At 56.1% G+C, this 17819-nt stretch overlaps 2 protein-coding genes across 2 annotated transcripts; one reads left to right on the forward strand and one right to left on the reverse strand.

Annotated features, from left to right (window-relative positions):
- Window positions 1–277: 277 nt before the first annotated feature.
- TMEM130 (transmembrane protein 130) lies at window positions 278–11436 on the reverse strand. Its single transcript, XM_036240837.1, has 8 exons — window positions 11222–11436; window positions 8087–8392; window positions 6613–6772; window positions 5762–5928; window positions 5464–5548; window positions 3740–3942; window positions 1910–2022; window positions 278–1487 (listed from the first exon to the last, which is right to left on the reverse strand). Exons 1-8 carry the CDS (start codon window positions 11304–11306, stop codon window positions 1302–1304), a joined length of 1305 nt encoding a protein of 434 aa, XP_036096730.1. The 5' UTR covers window positions 11307–11436; the 3' UTR covers window positions 278–1301.
- A 1191-nt stretch (window positions 11437–12627) lies between these two features.
- Window positions 12628–16659, forward strand: LOC118615623 (nucleolar protein 16). The gene is made up of 5 exons (XM_036240718.1): window positions 12628–12802; window positions 12890–12998; window positions 14114–14183; window positions 15631–15737; window positions 16236–16659. Exons 1-5 carry the CDS (start codon window positions 12696–12698, stop codon window positions 16374–16376), a joined length of 534 nt encoding a protein of 177 aa, XP_036096611.1. The 5' UTR covers window positions 12628–12695; the 3' UTR covers window positions 16377–16659.
- Window positions 16660–17819: the final 1160 nt, after the last annotated feature.

Raw genomic sequence — 17819 nt, forward strand, 5'->3', positions numbered from 1 at the left:
CTGAGGCCCCAGACAGCAGCCCCGTCAGTCCACTCCACCAGAGGACACACCAGGGACGTCCTGCGGTGGCCGAGAACCACTCAAACGTCCAGGCATGGAACAGAAAGAGCCGTGGGGCCACCCAGCGTATCTTAGCTATACTCAGAGTACACAAGCTTTATTCAGCAATAATGGCAGTGTTTCATGAGAATGAGTCTGAGAGCAAACAAGTATAGCAACAGAGCTCGGCCCCCATGCCCTGCCCCCCCCCCCCACCAGAAGGCCCAGGTTGCTCCCGGCACCCCTTGCACAGTTGGCTGGGGCCTGTGTCTCCTCTGCACCCATAACCTGCTCCCCCCACCTGCTCTGCCTGCCCCAGCCACTGGGCCCCAGGGGACAGGAATGGGCTTGGTTCCCCCAGGCTCGGGCTGGTCCAGTCCTGCCTCTTCCCTCTCAAGGCCCCTCTGGGGGCAGCTGGTTGGCAAGACCACCTTCCCAAGTCCCCACCTGCTCAACTCTCTTTTGCTTCAAGGCCTTTTCTTCAGTGGATGTTAACAGGGTCTCAAGAAAAGAAGGTGCTTTCATAAAGCACTTTGCACTCACCAATAGTCCTGCCCCCACCCAGCCCCCAGCTAACAGGCGTCCTTCAAATGAGACCAGGTCGCTGCAGGGACAGTTCACAAAGGGACAGACCAGGCCCAGGCCCAGGAGCTATTTGGGGCCAAGTCGAGAAGGTCAGATTTCATCTTAGTTCAAATTCAGGGTTTGTCCCAGCAAGTGACCAAACTGATGCCGAGGGAATCTGTTGAGATGTCTGCGTGATGGGTGTGTGCGCGCCTGCCCCTCTGTCTCTAAGCATGACTTTCTGTGATGCATCCCTAACCGTCTGTGACCTTCCTCCAGCTTTCCGACCCGGACAGGCTGGCTGGGGGAGGAAAGCTCGAACCCCAGATGGCCAGCAGACATGCCAACACGGCAGGACTGGGTGAGGGACAGCCAGGCTCACCTGGAGAGAGGAGGGACCACGTCAGGGGCCTCTTCCAAGGTGAGAGGGGCCACAGCAGCGGCTGGGCTGCACAGGTGGACAGATGGCCGGTGGGGGGTGTGACTGAGGGGCTGTGGCAGCCGCTGGGCTGCACAGGTGGACAGATGGCCGGCGGGGGGTGTGACTGAGGGGCTGTGGCAGCGGCTGGGCTGTACAGATGGCTGGCCGGCCAGGGCAGACGGCCCCGCACACATGAACCCCTCTCGCTGGGTGGCGGGCAGCACCCCACCCAAAGCGTCCAGTTGGCAGTTCGGTGAGGCTGAGCCAGGGGGCGGGCTCACACCGTGTACGTTTTGACGGACTTGTAGAGGGGCGGCAGCAGCCCATGGTTCTCCCGGACGACCTCCAGGTACTCGGACGGTGTCTCCAGCAGGAAGGGCCCACAGCACATCTGGCAGCACTTGACCCCAGCGGGTGGTTCAGGGTTCTTGTCAGACATGGGGGGAAAGTCCAAATCAGCCACCTGTGATGAACAAAAACCCCACGGGCCAGTCATCCGCCCACCTGGAGCCCTGGTAGGTGGCCTCATGAGCTCAGCTCCTGGTGGCAACATGCAGGCACCTTCCTGGCCCCACACAGCAGCTACTGTGCCCTGGGCCTTCCTGCTCCCTGGGGATCCCTCTTTTGGTGGCCCTCCCCCTTCCCAGCTCCTGGGTACAGCTGCCAGGAGAGGGGCAGGCACAGGAGGTAAAGCAGAAGTGGGGGGAAGAGCCAAGTCAACAATTTTGCCTGGTCTGTGGATGCCTCCGGGCACAATTCCCCCAGCCCTGCAGCCTTGTGCTGGGATCCAAGCCCTCTGGCCTGGTCCCCATGCCCTCTGCACACACCGTTTCCTTCCTCGTCCTCGAGCCCAGAGGTCCCGACCCCACCCTCCCGCGCGCCCACCTCCGCCAAGTCCTTCTGGTGAGCGGCACTCCTCAGGGTCATGTACATGATGAAGGCCAGCATCATGGTGATTAGCGTGGCGCAGGGGAACGCGAAGACGGCCGGCTGGATGCCTGGGAGCGAGAAAGGGTGAAGTCATGCGTAGTGGTGCTGATCTGCTGATTGCCAGCTAGGGGGGGGCAGAGGGGAGGGGAGTCTACCCCGCCACAGCCTTTGCTTTGTGTGCATACGCTCCGACCAGGCAGCTGCAAAGGGCAAAGCCCGGACTTCCCGAAAACCACGTTGGCGTTGTGTCAGGGTTTTAGAAAACGTCCACTAGTGTTGACGGTGACCTCTGAGCGGTGCAGCCAAAGTCCCCAGCCCCTGAGTACGGGCTGGACTGTGACTTGCTCCTGGTGAACAGCTTATAACGGGTGACGGCATATGACTTCCAAGTGCAGGCGGTAGAAGAGAGCACAGCTGCCCCTTGCTCTCTCTGGGGTGACGTGCTGGGGAGGGGAAGCCATGCCCGGAGGGCACTCAAGCTGCCCCGCGACCTCTGCTGCAGCTTTCTGACCTCCGGCAGCTCTGGGCTCTCTCACTGATGCTGTTGTGGGGAAGCCATGTGGCAGGGCAGGAAGAGCCCAGGGTCTGCAGTTAGGCAGTCCTGGGTTCAAATCCTGGCTCTGACCAGGCTAAGGCTGACCCAGGAGGCTGCCACGGGGATCAGACCAGGTGAGGTGTAGGCGTGCCAGGTGCACGGCAGGTGATCGGCAGATGTGAGTTCCCTCTCACTGTCCCCTCACCCTCCTGTGGAAGTTCCCTAAGTGTAGACAAAGTTCCCTAAGTGTAGACACCGACATACGTCATGAGGACCTGATTCCCAGGAGAAGCTAGCACTGACTCCCTGGCCTGCTATCTTGTCCACAGAAGTCGGGGTATCCTGGGAACTCAGTGCCCGGAGGTGCCACGCCCCCGACCGCGCCCACAGGTCAGCGTCTACCTGCAGCACCCGCTCAAGGGCTGAGGGACTGGGGACTGGAGGGACAGGCAGCTGGGAGGGCTTCCCCTTTTGTACTGCACGGGGGGCTCTGGCTGGGCTCTGAAAGACCATCCCTGAGGGATCCGGGATCCAACATTGACCTCTACATAAGGAAGCACAAAGAAAGGGGAGAACCTAATGCCATCATCAGCCACTCTTGTGACCGTAAGCCAAGTGGATGGGCCTGACGGATGAGAGGGACCACACTGGGCACTATCTGAGCAGCACACCATCCCCGGGGACCCACCACAGCCCTGTGAGTCCCGCAGTCACCGCTGGAGATGCAGGTCTCAGTGGCGGCGACAGTGCCGTGACCGAGGCCGTGTGCTGGGGAGATGGGGAAGAACAGGGGTGCGTTGTGTTCGTGGTGGCTCATTTTGTGTGGGGTGTTCGTGTTGGGGACACAGTGATGGTGGGGGCAGCAAGAGAGCTGAGAGGCCGGGGCGGCAGGGCAGTGGCGCTGTGGTCCAGATGGCGCGGGGCTGGCGGTGGGGGTTCAGGGCCATCTGCTGCTTCTGGGCGGTGCTGGAAGGTGTCAGGCGGGCTGCTGCTGGCTCAGCCCAGCCGGTGACGCAGGGCGAGAGGTGGTGCTGGCGGGTCGGAGGGGGCCGGAGCTGGCTGTTGGTGGCACGGTAAGATGTGGTGGGGGAGGGGTATGGCAGTGGGTCAGTGGCGTTGGGGTCAGCAGGGTTACTGGTGACTCTAGTGTTGGAGGGGTGGTCGCAGACTGCGTGGGCAGATGGGCTGGGCAGGGGTGGCTGGCTGTTGCGGTCCGCATGGCTCCGAAGCAGAGGGGAGGTGTCACTTACTGGAGGGCCACACCTGGATCCTGTGGTACTGGTGCGTCTTGCTGACGACGTTCTGGGCCCGGATGCTGAAGCAGTAGTCCCCAGGGTCCCGGAAGGTGTGGGTCAGGTTGTAAGCTGTGCCGGCCACGGGCGCGGGGCGGCACTCGCCCTCCTCCGGCGGGAGGCACTCGGCCGTGAGGTGCCAGCACACGGTCAGGGGCGGGCTGCAGGCACACGCGGGTGGCTTTTCAGCAACGGCAAAGAGTGTGACACAGACCGCGTCCCGGAAGGCCAGGGGGCCGTGAACTCCGGTGTCCTTTCCAAGACGGGACCCCGGCTGTGCCGGCCTCCACTTCACACCTCCCGGACGGGGAACACAACAGTCCACAGAGATGGCCCTGGACCCCGAGGGGATTCCAGGCCGGGGAGACACACGGAGCCCTGCACTGACTGCTGGACCAATGCCCAGCGGTGACACAGGCGGTGTGCTGGGCAGGCCTCCTGGAGGAGGTGGCGTTTGAGGAGGGTCTGGTAGGTGTAGAGGGGACGAGGGCATTTCGCCTTGTCTGCCCGCACAGCACGGGCTCGGAAGCTGGGAACCGCAGGTCCGTCCCAGGAGCGCCCGGGAGCAGTCCCTTCCCGGGGCTCCAGGCTCCAGTCCAGCGCACACTCAGCGCACACTCATGGCACACTCAGCGCTCACTCAGCACTCACTCAGCGCACACTCAGCACGCACTCAGCACACACTCAGCACTCACTCAGCACACACTCAGCACTCACTCAGCGCACACTCAGCGCACACTCAGCGCACACTCAGCGCTCACTCAGCGCACACTCAGCGCACACTCAGCGCTCATTCAGCGCACACTCAGCGCACACTCATGGCACACTCAGCGCTCACTCAGCGCTCACTCAGCGCACACTCAGCGCTCACTCGGCGCACACTCAGCGCACACTCGGCGCTCACTCAGCGCACACTCAGCACGCACTCAGCACACACTCAGCACTCACTCAGCGCACACTCAGCGCACACTCAGCGCACACTCAGCGCTCACTCGGCGCACACTCAGCGCTCACTCGGCGCACACTCAGCGCACACTCAGCGCACACTCGGCGCTCACTCAGCGCTCACTCAAGCACCCAGTCTGCGGCGCCCCAGCGGCTTCCCACCCCGCCCTCCAAGTACCTAGCTCCAGCCTCCGCAGCCCCACACCCATGCTTTAGAAACCACCTCCAGCCCCCCCCTCTCTGCCCAGCCCTGCTTCCCTCTGCCATGGCCCCGTGGTGAGGGAGGGCTGGGCCAGGCCGTGACCTCTGCAGCTCCAGCCGCCCCTGTGGACACCAGGGCAGGCCTCTTGTGTCTCATTGTTCACCACAAACTTAGCTGAATGCCCTTCTTGCCAAGAGCTGGGCCACATCCTACTCAAAATGGCGTGTTTGCCGGGAGCTGGAAAGTAGGCCCAAGTCACACAGGGGACCTTCCTCAGCAGGGTCCCTCCCCTGCCTTTGCCTCGATGCCCACACTGCTGACCGCCCCGAAAGGCCAGTGCTCCCTGTCGTGGACCCTGACAATGGAGCTGTGCCCACAGCTTTCCCGTGGCATGGCCAAGGGGCTGGGTGACATTGTCCTTCCAAGAGCCCCCAGGCTGGGAGCCCCACGGGGTGTGGAGCAGGCTCAGGATCACCCCCCGGAGAGAGCGGGCAAGGCCGCAGATCACATACCGCGCACTCTGGGGTTCACTCACCTCCCCAGGAAGTTCAAGGTCACCGTCATCTTTTGGAAGGTCTGAATTTGGGTGGGCCCCGAGACCTGGATGCCTCGAAGAGTTTCTGAAAGGCAGGGGACCCCGTTAAGTCCAGTAGCTAAGGACAGCTGTCTCGGGGCTCCCAGGCCCAGAGCTGTGTGACGGAAGAGATGGGCTTCGACATTTCCTCCTGTGCGGTAGATGGGGGCACAGTCCACTATGCCTTGTGCCTTGACCACAGGCCCATGTGGCCGGGGAACAAGAAGCCCTCAACCTGCACCGACCCTTGCGGACCTACCCTGCAGCTTCAGCGAGGCAGAGAAGTCCCCCTTCTTCTGCACGATGCCCTTCCCAGCGTCCAGCGTTGTCTGTTCCCACTCCGCCACCACTTTGAGCTTCACGGTGACGGTCCCGATGATCGAATAGTTGTAATAGACCGTAGAGTCCTCAGTCACCAGCAGGGTGCTGTAAGGCGACAGGGAGGAGACAGACGACAGAGGTAACTCATGTGACCTCTGAGAGTCCAGGGTGGCGATACAGTGACACACTCCCTGGCGACCATCACAGCGGCAGCCTTCCGAATCTCGCCATTCCTTACGGCCCGCCACCAGCTTTCCTGTCCCTCGGGGCTCAGGGGCCCTTCCTGCACCCCTCCTCGCCCCCATGGGACTCACAGGCTCAGCCAGGGGCTTGGGGGGACCCAGGGGGTGAGTGGTCGCCACTGAGCCCTGCTCTTGTATGAACTTGGGGGAGCCTGTGGGCTGCCTGGGCTCAGCGCCTGACCCCCACTTCCCGCCCTGCCTCCTGTAGCGTGTTTGGAGAGATGGAATCTGGAGAAAGGAAGCCTGGACAGGTCCCTCCAAAGTCAAATGGGCAAAAGCCCTTTCCACCTTGACTGTCCTTAAAGGACGGTTTGGGGTACCAGTGACCTCCTCCACTCAGCTGCAGGCAACTTGAGGGCAGGTCCCATGGTGCTCACCACTGGTCCCCACGCACCCCAAGCCAGCACAGAGCAGGGACGTCTGGGGTGAGTGGGTGTAGGCGGGGCAGGAAGAGCACCCTGCATGGGACTGCGTGGGATGACAGGGCCACCACCCTGGGCCAAGGCTTTGGGGCACCAGTGGTGGGAGGGGCAGGGGCAGGACATACCCATCCCCAAAGTCCCAGCGGTAGAGAAACCAGGCGGTCTTGAAGAAGTCGCTCGGGTCATGGAGGAGGAAGGACAGTTTAAGGACTGTCTTGGTGAGATAGGAGCCGGGCCAGGGCAGGGACGTGTTCTGGGTGATGACGAGGTTCCCCACAAGGAATTCTGGGGGCGAGACCAAGAGGGTGAATCACTGAGACTTTGGGAGGGTAGAGCCAGGAGCGACCTCCCGTGTCTGCAGACAGAGCACCCTCTGCCCTCCCTGACTTTCTGGCTGTCACAGCTGGGGGTGGTGAGCGGGGACCCTGAAGTCACTGTGCACAGAGGCGCGTGCCTCCGAGTCATCACGCCGGCTGCGTAGACACTGTTGAAGACCCCCGGCAGGTGGGACATACATGGCTTCTCGCCTGCACCCTTTTCACCAGGACCCTGAACTTTCTGGCACAAAAGATGCTCAGAACAGAAGGAAATGCATAGGCTTTGAAAGTAACTTCTGGGAAATATTGCAAAGTGTTAAAGGAGCCTTAAAACAATGAGCAGTTCTACTGATCACATCTCCACACCCAATGTGCTGAGCTGGGTGAGGACCTCTGTTCTGCGTCCTTCTCTTGAAAGAAAGAAAGAAAGAAAGAAAGAAAGAAAGAAAGAAAGAAAGAAAGAAAGAAAGAAAGAAAGAAAGAAAGAAGCTGATTTTTTTTTTCACCACAAAAATTTAGAGTAAGGTGGGCTCAATCATGTTCATTTGGAAAATGCTAAAAAATAGAATGAAAAGAAGAGAAACTTCCTATCACTCAAACACAACCATTGCTGACATTTTTTAAGAGTTGCAAAGTGTTAGTGTGTATGTGTGTACGTGTATATTAAACACAGTTGACCAAATTGGTTATAAAATTTTGTTTTGCTTTTTAAAATTTTACAAGCATGAGTGTTCTCCTAGGATATTATAAATCCAGTAAAGGTCATTATTGTTCATTATACAAAAGTATATCAACATACTTAACCACTCCCCTTACGGTTGCATACTTAGCTTTGTTTATATTTTCGTCTGCTGTTATAAACACCACTGAAATGGACATCTTTGTACGTAACGCATTACCCAGATGGAGATTTAGTCCCTGAAGATAAATTCTTTACGAGACTGTGAACTCCAAGATAGTAGGGACTTCTTGGAAGAAGAAAATGGGGTAGGGGAGAAAGAGAGAATAAAAATGAATAGGCTGAAGAGGAAAATAATTGATACATATCGATCAGTTGCTCTCCAAGGGGTTGTATTAATTTACACTCCCAGTAGCAAGAGGTACTTTTAGCGCCCGCATGTGTGCCCGCAGTGGGTATTACCATTTTCTGATCCTTTGTTAACTCAACTGACAACAGAGAAGGGACCAAGGGTGTAATTTGCATTTTGTTCCCAGCCAGGCTGGATGTTTTTCTCTGCACCCAGAGTCTGCAGACAAATTAGCAGACGGGAAAGGTCCTCACCTGAGACGGAGAGGACGAGGAGGCTCCTTGCCACAGGCTGGCACATCCCACAGTTGGCTGCAGTGACCCAGACAGACACGGGGAAGTCCCCAGGCACGCTTCCCACAGCGCGGACGGTCGAGCTGAAAGCCTCCTCCGTCTTCTCCCTGAGCAGCAGTGGGCTATGGATCCAGTGGAAACGGTAGAAGTGAGTGTTGGTGGGCAGGACCAGGCTGCCGTTGTCACTGGACACTAGGCTAGCCGTGATGGTCATCTCTGCCCCTGTGGTGGCAGGGCTATCAGTGACGAGGCGAAGTTCATAACGGCCTAGGAGTCCAGAAACGAAAACCGTGTTTCAGAAGGGGACATGGCAAGGAACTCTAATGACACCCACTGGGTTGGCTTCTATTATTCTATTTGACAGGTGGAGAGACTGAGGCCCGGGCAGCCCAAGTGACTTGCCCAAGGGTCATATGACTAGTTCATTGTCAAGCTGAGAGTCAAACCCCGGGCCCAACTGACTCCAAACCACATGCTCTTTCTAGGGCTCCCAATTTATATTACAGAGCATGTGTATGGCATGCTGACCTGCCTGGACTTCCATCTAAGCTTTGATAAACAACTGCCCATGCCCCTCAGGAGGAACCATGGCAGCTGCTGCTGAGGAATGCCCACCATTGCCCACATGTTTGGACTAGTACATGTCAAACAAAATTCTGATTTGACACACGAAGCTGAGTCTGGTCCCTGTTAAGAAGCCTAACACCTTGACTGTAGCCAAACAAGCCATGGGCAGAAAGTCCACTCCATCTGAGCCAAGCCCCTGTCTCTCTTGGTCTGAGATTCTAAATCTGTCATGTGAGAGGTGCTAGATCTGCGCTGCCCAATATGGCAGCATCAGCTACGTGTGGCCAGTTAAGTTTCAATGAAGATGAAACAAAATGTAAAATCCACTCTCTCAGTCACACTAGCTCCATTTCAAGTGCTCGCTACCCACCTGTGACTAAGGGTCATCATGTTGGACAGTGTGGATATAGAATATCTTCATTGTCACAGAAAGAGGTGCTAGATAAGAGGCCACCCCCTCCCTTTCCCCTCTTGCTCCTGCCCACCCCCAGTCAAGGAGCTTGGGCCAGAGCGAGGCTGGCAGGTGGCGGGGACATGTGGCTGGCTGCATGTAAATGGCCATCCAGAATCTGCAGAGAGACGGGCACATGACAAGACGCAGGTCAGCAGAACGTAGAGCCATGCCCGTCAGCAGGACGAAGATCTCTTGCCAGGGGAATGGAATCAGGGGCCACAGGCTCAGCTGGGAGGAGGTATATGGGTGTCAGGAGGGGCTGTGGCTACAGCAGATGTTGGGGCAGATGGTGGCGCAGCTCCTGGGAGACCCCTACCTGTCCAGACCCAAGAAGCCAACAGGGGCACTTTTTCTTGAGCATTTCCTACAGCAGATGCTTTACGGTTCCTAGGTGGTGCTGTCTCTCCTTTCAGGGTTCTGGGAAGTGTTCGGGACATTCAGGCTAAAATGGGCCATAAAGGCTTCGCCATATGTGGCTGAAGAAACCAAGCTCAGGTCCCATTACCCTACCCACTGAAACCCATCTTTTCAAGTTGGAGAGTCCGAGTTACACAGCAGTCATGGCATGGCTTACAGGGCACCACAGGTAGCCCAAGGGACCGGCGCTGAGAGGACCAACGCAGAAAGTGAAGTGGCAACTGCCATAAAGCATGACCCGTGGGAACAACATTCACAAGCAAGCCCCAGGGTTTCCACTTGGAGCACACACGTTTTCTCCGATAACACAGTATGTGGGGCCTTGGACATTCTAGAAAATGGCTACGTCAGCCTTTTCACACATGGTCCACCTGAAGTCTGGATAACACATCCTGGAATTGATTCATGGTCAGAACACAGACTTCTGACTTTAACCCCTGGTGTAGGAAGCATGCCATGCAGGCTGACCCAGACCCCAGGGAGGGTGGAAAGGGTGTTTGAGTCTCTATTTTCCCCCTTGGGTTTTCCCTAACCCAATTCCTAGCTGTTTTAACCATATCATGGGTGCAGTCGGCCAGGCTGGGAACCACACATGACTTCCAAATAATCAATTCACGTGTTTCTTTAATTAAAACCACATCCGTTATTTTTGGATAAATAACCCTAATGGACAAGAGACCCCATTTCCATATGAATCTCTAGGGGGTGGCAAGTGATCTTGGCCAAGCTCAATTCCCAAACATTTCTCTTATTTCATCCCTGAGATGCAAGTTTTTATTCTACCTTGTGGCTTTTATTGCACAAAATGGCCTTCCTCTCTCTCCCATTCTTTTAAGGTGTGTATGGAGAAAATGAAATTGTTGGATAATATTTAACACCCTCTCCCATAGCCGCCCACGTCCCAACGGTTCCCCAACAACTCTCCTATCTGAGTCCATTTTTGTCGCCAAAATGAGGCAGAAAATTTGGTGCTGGCTTTCCAGCAGTGGGGAGGTGGGCATGGTAGAGGTGCAACAAGGGACAGGGGGTGGGACCTGGCAGAACCTACTCAGGGTCCATTTTGGAAATATTCCCAGAGAGGAAATGGTAGACTGGCCTCCTCGGCTTTAAAATCACATCTACACCTCCCCACCCCACCCTCCCGCCCCCCAACACACCACACACACACACACACACACACGCACGCGCGTCAGCACAACAGGGTGGAAAGACTTCACATAAGGGGATATTTTAAAGCGAAAAATGCTGCTCCGAGGGCGACGTGGCCGTGCTCCATGGGGCTGTGACGTGATGGCCGACCCCACACAGACTGGGTCTCCCTGCATCGTTTTCTCCCACCCTCATCGGCTGCTAGGTCCCCAAGCATCCAGGTGGATTCGCGGGTTACCGCGCGCGCGGTTCCCAGGGCAGCGCTGGACCGATCTATAGGGGGCAGCAGAAGCCGAGGGCCGCAGAGAGCCCCCTCAAGTGGCAAGGCGACTTCTGGGGAGAGCGTAGAGGGCTGGCGGTGTCCCCTCCGAAACCTGTGCAGGGACTCGGGGGTGGAGGAAGGTGCTCGCAGGGCGCACGGCGCCAGCTCCTCAGCCCAGGCTCCCAGGGAGGCCCCAGGCGCGCAGCGACTCGGGGAGGGCAGGCGGCCGGCCGGTGCAGCGGCTTACCTGCGGCCACCACGGCGGGGGCCGAGGGCAGGAGGCAGGAAAGCCAGAGGATGTGGCTGACGCGCGGCCAGAGGGCCAGGGCCATGGCGCCTCCAGGAGCTGCAGGAGCCCGAGAGGACGGGGCTCGACAAGGCGGCGGCGGCCTCTCCTCCTGGCGCAAGGTGCGGGCTGTGCAGGGAGGTGCGGGCGCGGCGCTCGCTCGCCCTTGCTTGGGGACACTGTGCCGCTGTGCGCCGCCGCCTCCCACAGCCAGCCGCACCGACCCCAGCCCACGTCAGCTGCTCGGCGCCCCCTCCCCGCGCCCTCCCTTCGCTCGCCGCACCCCTCTCTTCCCCACGATCTTCCCGTCCTCTCCCCACGATCCCCCCCTCCCTGCATCCGCACTCCCCGAGTCTGCGTCCCCTCCCTCGCCCCTCTCTCCCCTCGGCGCACTCTCCTTTCCCCACGACGCTCCAGTCTGCCCCCCTCCCCTCCCCGCTGGCTCTGGCTCAGCGTCCCTAGAGGTGCGCGCAGCACTGCAAAGCCTCGAGCAGGCCCCTTTGGGTTCTTCTCCAGGTGCCTTCTCTGCTCGTGACGCACCTGGCTTACAGATGCGGTTTTTCATTCGAGAAACTCTGAGCGCCTACTGTATGCCAGGCGCTGGGCAACGGGCCTGGAAACACCCCCTCCAGAGAGAGGGGCTTGAGCACAGGGGCCCTGCCCTGGGACTGATGTTGTGCCTCGGTTTACCCTCTCTGTGCCTGCTGTAAAATGGGGCTTGTGCTCAAACCTGGCCTCCCGGCGACGTCGCTGTCACGGAGGGCCTTGCAAGACTCAGACAACTGTGGTGAGTGACTAGAATGCTCCTTGGACACTCCTTAGCCTAAGCAGGCACGTCCATCTGCCATAACCAAGCAGGGCGTCTTTCCTTCCAGAGTGGCCAGGCCTGGCTGGCCTTAAAGATTGGACACTAGCAGCCTGGGTCCTGGGTTCAGCTCGGCTTTACTCTGCACTTGGGCAAGGGATGGGGTCCAGAGGGAGAGGGTCATGCAATTGACGTCAAGCATGGTCTGCCAGGCGAGAAGAGCCAACTTTGTGACTCTGAGGGACGAACATTCCAGATTGGAGAATTAGCTGCAAAGATGCTAGGTGGGGTGCTGCGATGGTTCAAAGTGCGCCTCCAGAGTCACGGCGCTAGGAGACGTGGTGTCCTAGGCAACAGCGGTAGGAGGAACTAGGAACGCTTGGCTCTGCCTCCTGATGGGGTCATGAAAGGGGCGGGGGGCTGGAAAGAATTTGCTGAGCAGTGTACGCAGGCGCAACTTCTCATTGCATTCTGGGAGTTGTAGGAATCAGCTCGGTATTGCTCCGGGGAGGACTACATTTCCCACAAAGCCTGCCAAGCCGTGCGCACAGCCGCCGGAAGGAGTCGGCTACACGAGGTTCTGGGAGTGAGAGGCTCCGAATCTGAATTAACTGCGAGGTGGTCAGCGTGATGCCCAAGGCCAAGGGGAAGACCCGGAGGCAGAAGTTCGGTTACAGTGTTAACCGGAAGCGTCTGAACCGGAATGCTCGGCGGAAGGCAGCCCCGCGGATCGAGTGGTGCGGGGGCCGGGGTTGAGGCGGCCGCGGGCCTGGGCCGGAATGGTCTGCAAGATGACAGTTTCGCGTTCTCCCCTTTTTCCGTAGCTCCCACATCCGACATGCCTGGGACCACACCAAATCCGTGCGGCAGAACCTGGCCGAGATGGGGTTGGCTATGGACCCCAACAAGGTGGTGCCCCTCCGTAAGAGAAAGGTAGTGACATGGCAGCGTCCCGGCCCTCGCCCCGCCGTAACTAGCGGGGTTTCCGAACGCCCTGCCCATTACCTCCCTCCCGCCCGTCCCGGGCCTGCGCCCTCCGCACAGCCCACTCGGCCGGCCCGCGCTGACTGTGGCTGAAGGTTCCTTTGGCCCCCAGAACCCCCTGGACCAGGGTTGGAGCGTCTTCTCCACCGGGTTTTTTTGTTTTAATTGAAATTAACTTGTTTGTGTCCCTTAGCATCTCAGTGGTATTTTCCAGAATTTATCTTTTTCTGCCCTTACTTAACTTTCCTAATATGGACTCCCCAGAGTTTGGGATTTGCATCTACTCTTCCTTACATCTTACCCCAGTCATCCAAGCGTCCTTAGTCTGAGGTTTCTCTAGGGCCACTTTCTCCCAAATAAGGATTTCCTGAGCCACCCTTTAAAAAAATAGCACTCCCCTTTCACTCAGTAACTTCTATCCTGTTTTATCTTAATGTATAGTACTTGTAAATGCTTGGTGGTGGTATTTGTTTATGTTTATTGGCTGGGCCTCTTTCCCCCAACATAATCTCCTTGGAGACAAGGACGTGGTGTTTTGTTCACTAGTAAATCCCCAGTGATACTCAGGGTGTGATTAATGCTCAATAAATAGTTAACCTAAGGACTGGGCTTGCTGATCGAGTTTGTCCCATTGCCTTTAGGCAAGTTTCTTTTTATCGCTTCATTCCAGAGGGAAATGGTGCTACCCTACTGTTTCTTGAACAAATGTGAAGCTGCAGCCAAGCTCTGTCAGGTTGCTCCTCCCCATAGAGATCTGACATTTCCTCACTGTAAATTATAAAGCACTCTGTGTGCATTGTTCCATTGGACTCTCACCCAACAAAGTGGGACGGCAAGGGGTATATTCCCATTTCACAGGTAGGCACAGAAAGATGAATTGCTTGCTTGAGTCTCTTGAGACTCCTGAAGCCTCCAGGGCATTGGTTCTCCTTGTCATCTATTCCTGCGTAAGCTTCTAAAGGGATTATTGTGGGTTATGCAGCTGTACCGGGATGGGCAAGAGCCTCTAGAAGTTTCCCTCAGGATCCTTCATCTACTGGTCTCACTGGCTCTGTTCTCTGTAGGTCAAGGCCATGGACGTGGATGTGGAGGTGAGGCCTCAGGAGCTCGTGCGGAAGCCCTATGTGCTAAGTGGTGAGTGCGGGCCACATTCCTCTGGGTTACAATCCAGCATAGTCAGGGCTGGAAAGAGCAGGTGGAGAGACCGAGGATCCGAGGGAAGAAGTGAGCCGGTCCAGGGCTCACAAGAGTTAGGATTGTGTCTCCTGCTGGGACATTTTCAGTCTACTGACTAAACTCAAAGTTTGTGAAGTGAGGGCAGAGATGTTTAGGGAGGAAGGAGCCAGTGCCTGAGAGGGTAAGTCTCAAGCACACATTTCAGCTCCTAAATTTAAGGATGAACAGATTTATAGAGATTCCACCATCTTATTTAATCTTCCCAATAACCAATTTCATATTCAATAAGGCCGTAGAAACTGAATATTAAAACAGAAAAGAGTCAATTCTGCAGGGAAGACAGAATACTCTGGAATTCTCAGGTAATAATCTCTTATCTGAGATTTTTAACAGTTCTGAATGCAAAGGGTTTGAATGGCCAGACATTTGATACAGAAATCCTTGAGGGCCTGTCTTTAGCATATCTCAGTGATTCTCATAAGAATTACAGCTCTGGATGCATATATGAAATTGTGTACTTATTGTGCAAATTTAAATTAGTCAAAGATCATTTAAAATTTTTTTACTATAAGCAGTTTTAGCACTTAACCCTAGATAAGATTTGACTACCCCGTTTTCTTGAGCTAATTTTCTTCCTTCATAGATGAGAAATAGGGAGTATTTGCCTAGCTATTTTTAATTTTTTTCTTTATTGACTTTAGAGAGAGAGGAAGGGAGAGGGAGAGAGAGATAAAAACATCAATGAGAGAGAACATTAATTGGCTGCCTCCTGCGTGCCCCGCACTGGGGATTTGGTCCACAACCTGGGCACATGCTCTGACCGGGAATAGAACTAGCAACCCCTTCCTTGGTGCCTGGGTCAACCAGAGCCACACCGGCGGGGCTTGCCTAGTTATTTTAAAAGCAAAGCCATTATTGGCTCCACAGCTTGGCTTTTCGCCTCCCGTGGAGCAGAGAGATGCCTGGGCCCAGCCTTAGGCCCTAGTTCTCATTTGTTCAGACCTTTCATGTGTTATTTTAACACTTCAAGAAAAGAGGTTCTCAGTTTTAGAGCTGGAAGGGAGCCCTGTCCCGTGGACAGGCAGTGTATCTTGATTTCTGTCCCAGGACTTGACACTCAAGATTGTAAGTTTGCTGCTTTTCTTTTACCCTTATGAGGCCCAAAGAGATGACTTGCCTTTCATGTAGTTGCCACTGATGGATGACTATGTCACATGCAGAGCCTGGGATCCGAGGCACTGAAAAAGAAGGTTCTAGCACTGAATATGGGGATAGAGAGGCAAAGCCCATCAGATGGCTACTGTAGCAACTCATGTGGCTTGGGATTGAGCAAAGGGGTGACTGGACAGCTCAAACGATGCAGGAAGCAACACCTCATTCTCTGTCTCCCGGCTTCTCACCCCAGACCTGGAAGCAGAAGCCAGCCTCCCAGAAAAGAAAGGAAATACGCTGTCTCGGGACCTCATAGACTACGTACGCTACATGGTGGAGAACCATGGGGAGGACTACAAGGTGAGTGGCTCAGGCCTGGCGGAAAGCACCACTCGGGCCCGTTGGGAAGGCATTGCAGGTCATTCGTGATCTGAATCTGCTTGTCTGGAGCCGGTTTCCCGAGTGGAAACAAAGGGAAGACAGACTAGATGGATCCCAGCGACAGTGCTTATAGCTGAGATAGACTGAGCGACTGTCCCACAGATGTATTGCTTTGCTTGCATGGTATTTACAAAGATCTTGAACTAGTTGCCATTTTAGCTATGGGAGGTTTCAAATAAAAGTCCGCATGCTTGCCTTCTGTTAGAAATCGAAAGATCTGGGATTAGTTGGTTATGGACGGAGCATGAACTGCTCAGCTGGCCCCTGTGGCATCTGCGGCCACTTCCTCACACACACCGGGCTTCTGCGGTGAGGAAGCTGAACCTCCGGGACAGGAAGTGGTTTGCCCACCTTCAGCAGAACTAGGATTTGAACCTTTGTTTGTCCAGCCCTCAAGTGGCCCTTCTCCCTTCTTAGGCTATGGCCCGGGATGAGAAGAATTACTATCAAGATACCCCAAAACAGATTCGGAATAAGATCAACGTCTACAAGCGCTTTTACCCAGCAGAGTGGCAAGCCTTCGTGCTTTCTCTGAAGAATACAATGGAAGTTGAGTGACTGGTTTTCACTTGCCCTGGGTTGAAGCCTCCTCCTGGACCCAAGAAGCTGGAGCCAGGGTTTAAGGCAAGGAGGGACACGTGGCTACAGATGAGGCTGGCCAAACCCCATTCTCGGGGCCAGGCTGCCTGATTTGGGTGACATGAGGAAGTGATGAGTATTCCACAGGCAGGGTGTGGGGTGGGCACTGGCATTTTCTTAGCCTTGATAATTTATCTTCAGCTGTTAATACAAAAATTCTCCCGTTCCTGAGATTTCTCCTATAAGCACCTAAAATGTCTCTTCTTACTGCTCTTGAAAAGGGCTTAGTGTTTTTACATAGTTCATTACACATAAAACCCTGGAAGATGTGTGGTTTTATCCCCATTTTACAGGTAAGGAGACTGGGGCTTGAGAGGCACTGAAGGTGGGGGATTGAAGTCAAGTCGTTCTGACAGCTAAGCCTAGGCTTGCACTTGCTGTGTGTGCTCTACCCCCCCCCCCCCCCACCCCCCGGCCCCCGAAGGCAGCCCATCCGACCCACCATCAGGGCGTGCTGGAGACTAGACAGGCTGCTTCGACTCCGGCAGGGACTGGCCCCAGGCACGACCTCTAGGACCTAGTCTTCGGCAGAGCTCAGAGGGCCTCTGTTATCTGGTCTTACAACTAGTCTTTCACAGCTTCCCAGACTCAGGCCTTTAACTGGCCTGGCCCCTGACCTTGTTTCTTTACCCAGTTCAGGTGCCAGTTTTAGGAAGCCTTCCTGCCACTGTGCCCTGCCCCCAGGCTGCGTGAGGGTCCTGTAGTTCCCATGTCCCAGACTTCCTGTTAGCAGTGCCTAGCAGTCAGAACTGCCTTTTAATCTGCTCGACGCCCCCTATAAGACAGGGCACGTGCAGGGACCTTCCTTGGAAATGCTTGGGGAGTGGCCTCCATTCTGACCTGGGGCATGGAGGCCTTCAGGTAACATCCTTGCTCCCATTTCCACACCTGGCTGGCAGGGCCAGAGCCAAGGAGTAGGAGAAGGGTTTGGATACCCCCAGAAGGTACTGAGGCCAAAGCTGATGTTCCTCACCACCCCACCCCCACGTGGGCTGTGGGCCTGGAGACTGGGACTGGCTGTTGACAGACGGTCAAGGGAAGTACTCTGGAGCCACCCCTCTGTCACTGTCCCTCACTGGGACGTGAAGCACCCAGCACACATTCCTCAAAATCAGAATTCAGATGAAACCATGCCCGAGACTTGGCATTTATTGTATAGTGCCTCAGACACCGCCGCACCCCACCTCGCGTCGCCCGTCCTCGGTGGCCTGCGGGTCTGTTCGCGGGGCACAGGCAGGACAGCAAGGCCCTCTACTCCCACATCTTTGATGGGAACCCTCCCCTTGTCTCTTAATGGGCCCGGCTCCTGGAGGCAGCAGACAAGGACGAGTTGGAGGGTCCCTTCTTCAGAGCTACCAGAAA

This window comes from Molossus molossus, unplaced genomic scaffold, assembly GCF_014108415.1.
Source record: "Molossus molossus isolate mMolMol1 unplaced genomic scaffold, mMolMol1.p scaffold_m16_p_4, whole genome shotgun sequence".
Taxonomy (NCBI): Eukaryota; Metazoa; Chordata; class Mammalia; order Chiroptera; family Molossidae; genus Molossus; species Molossus molossus.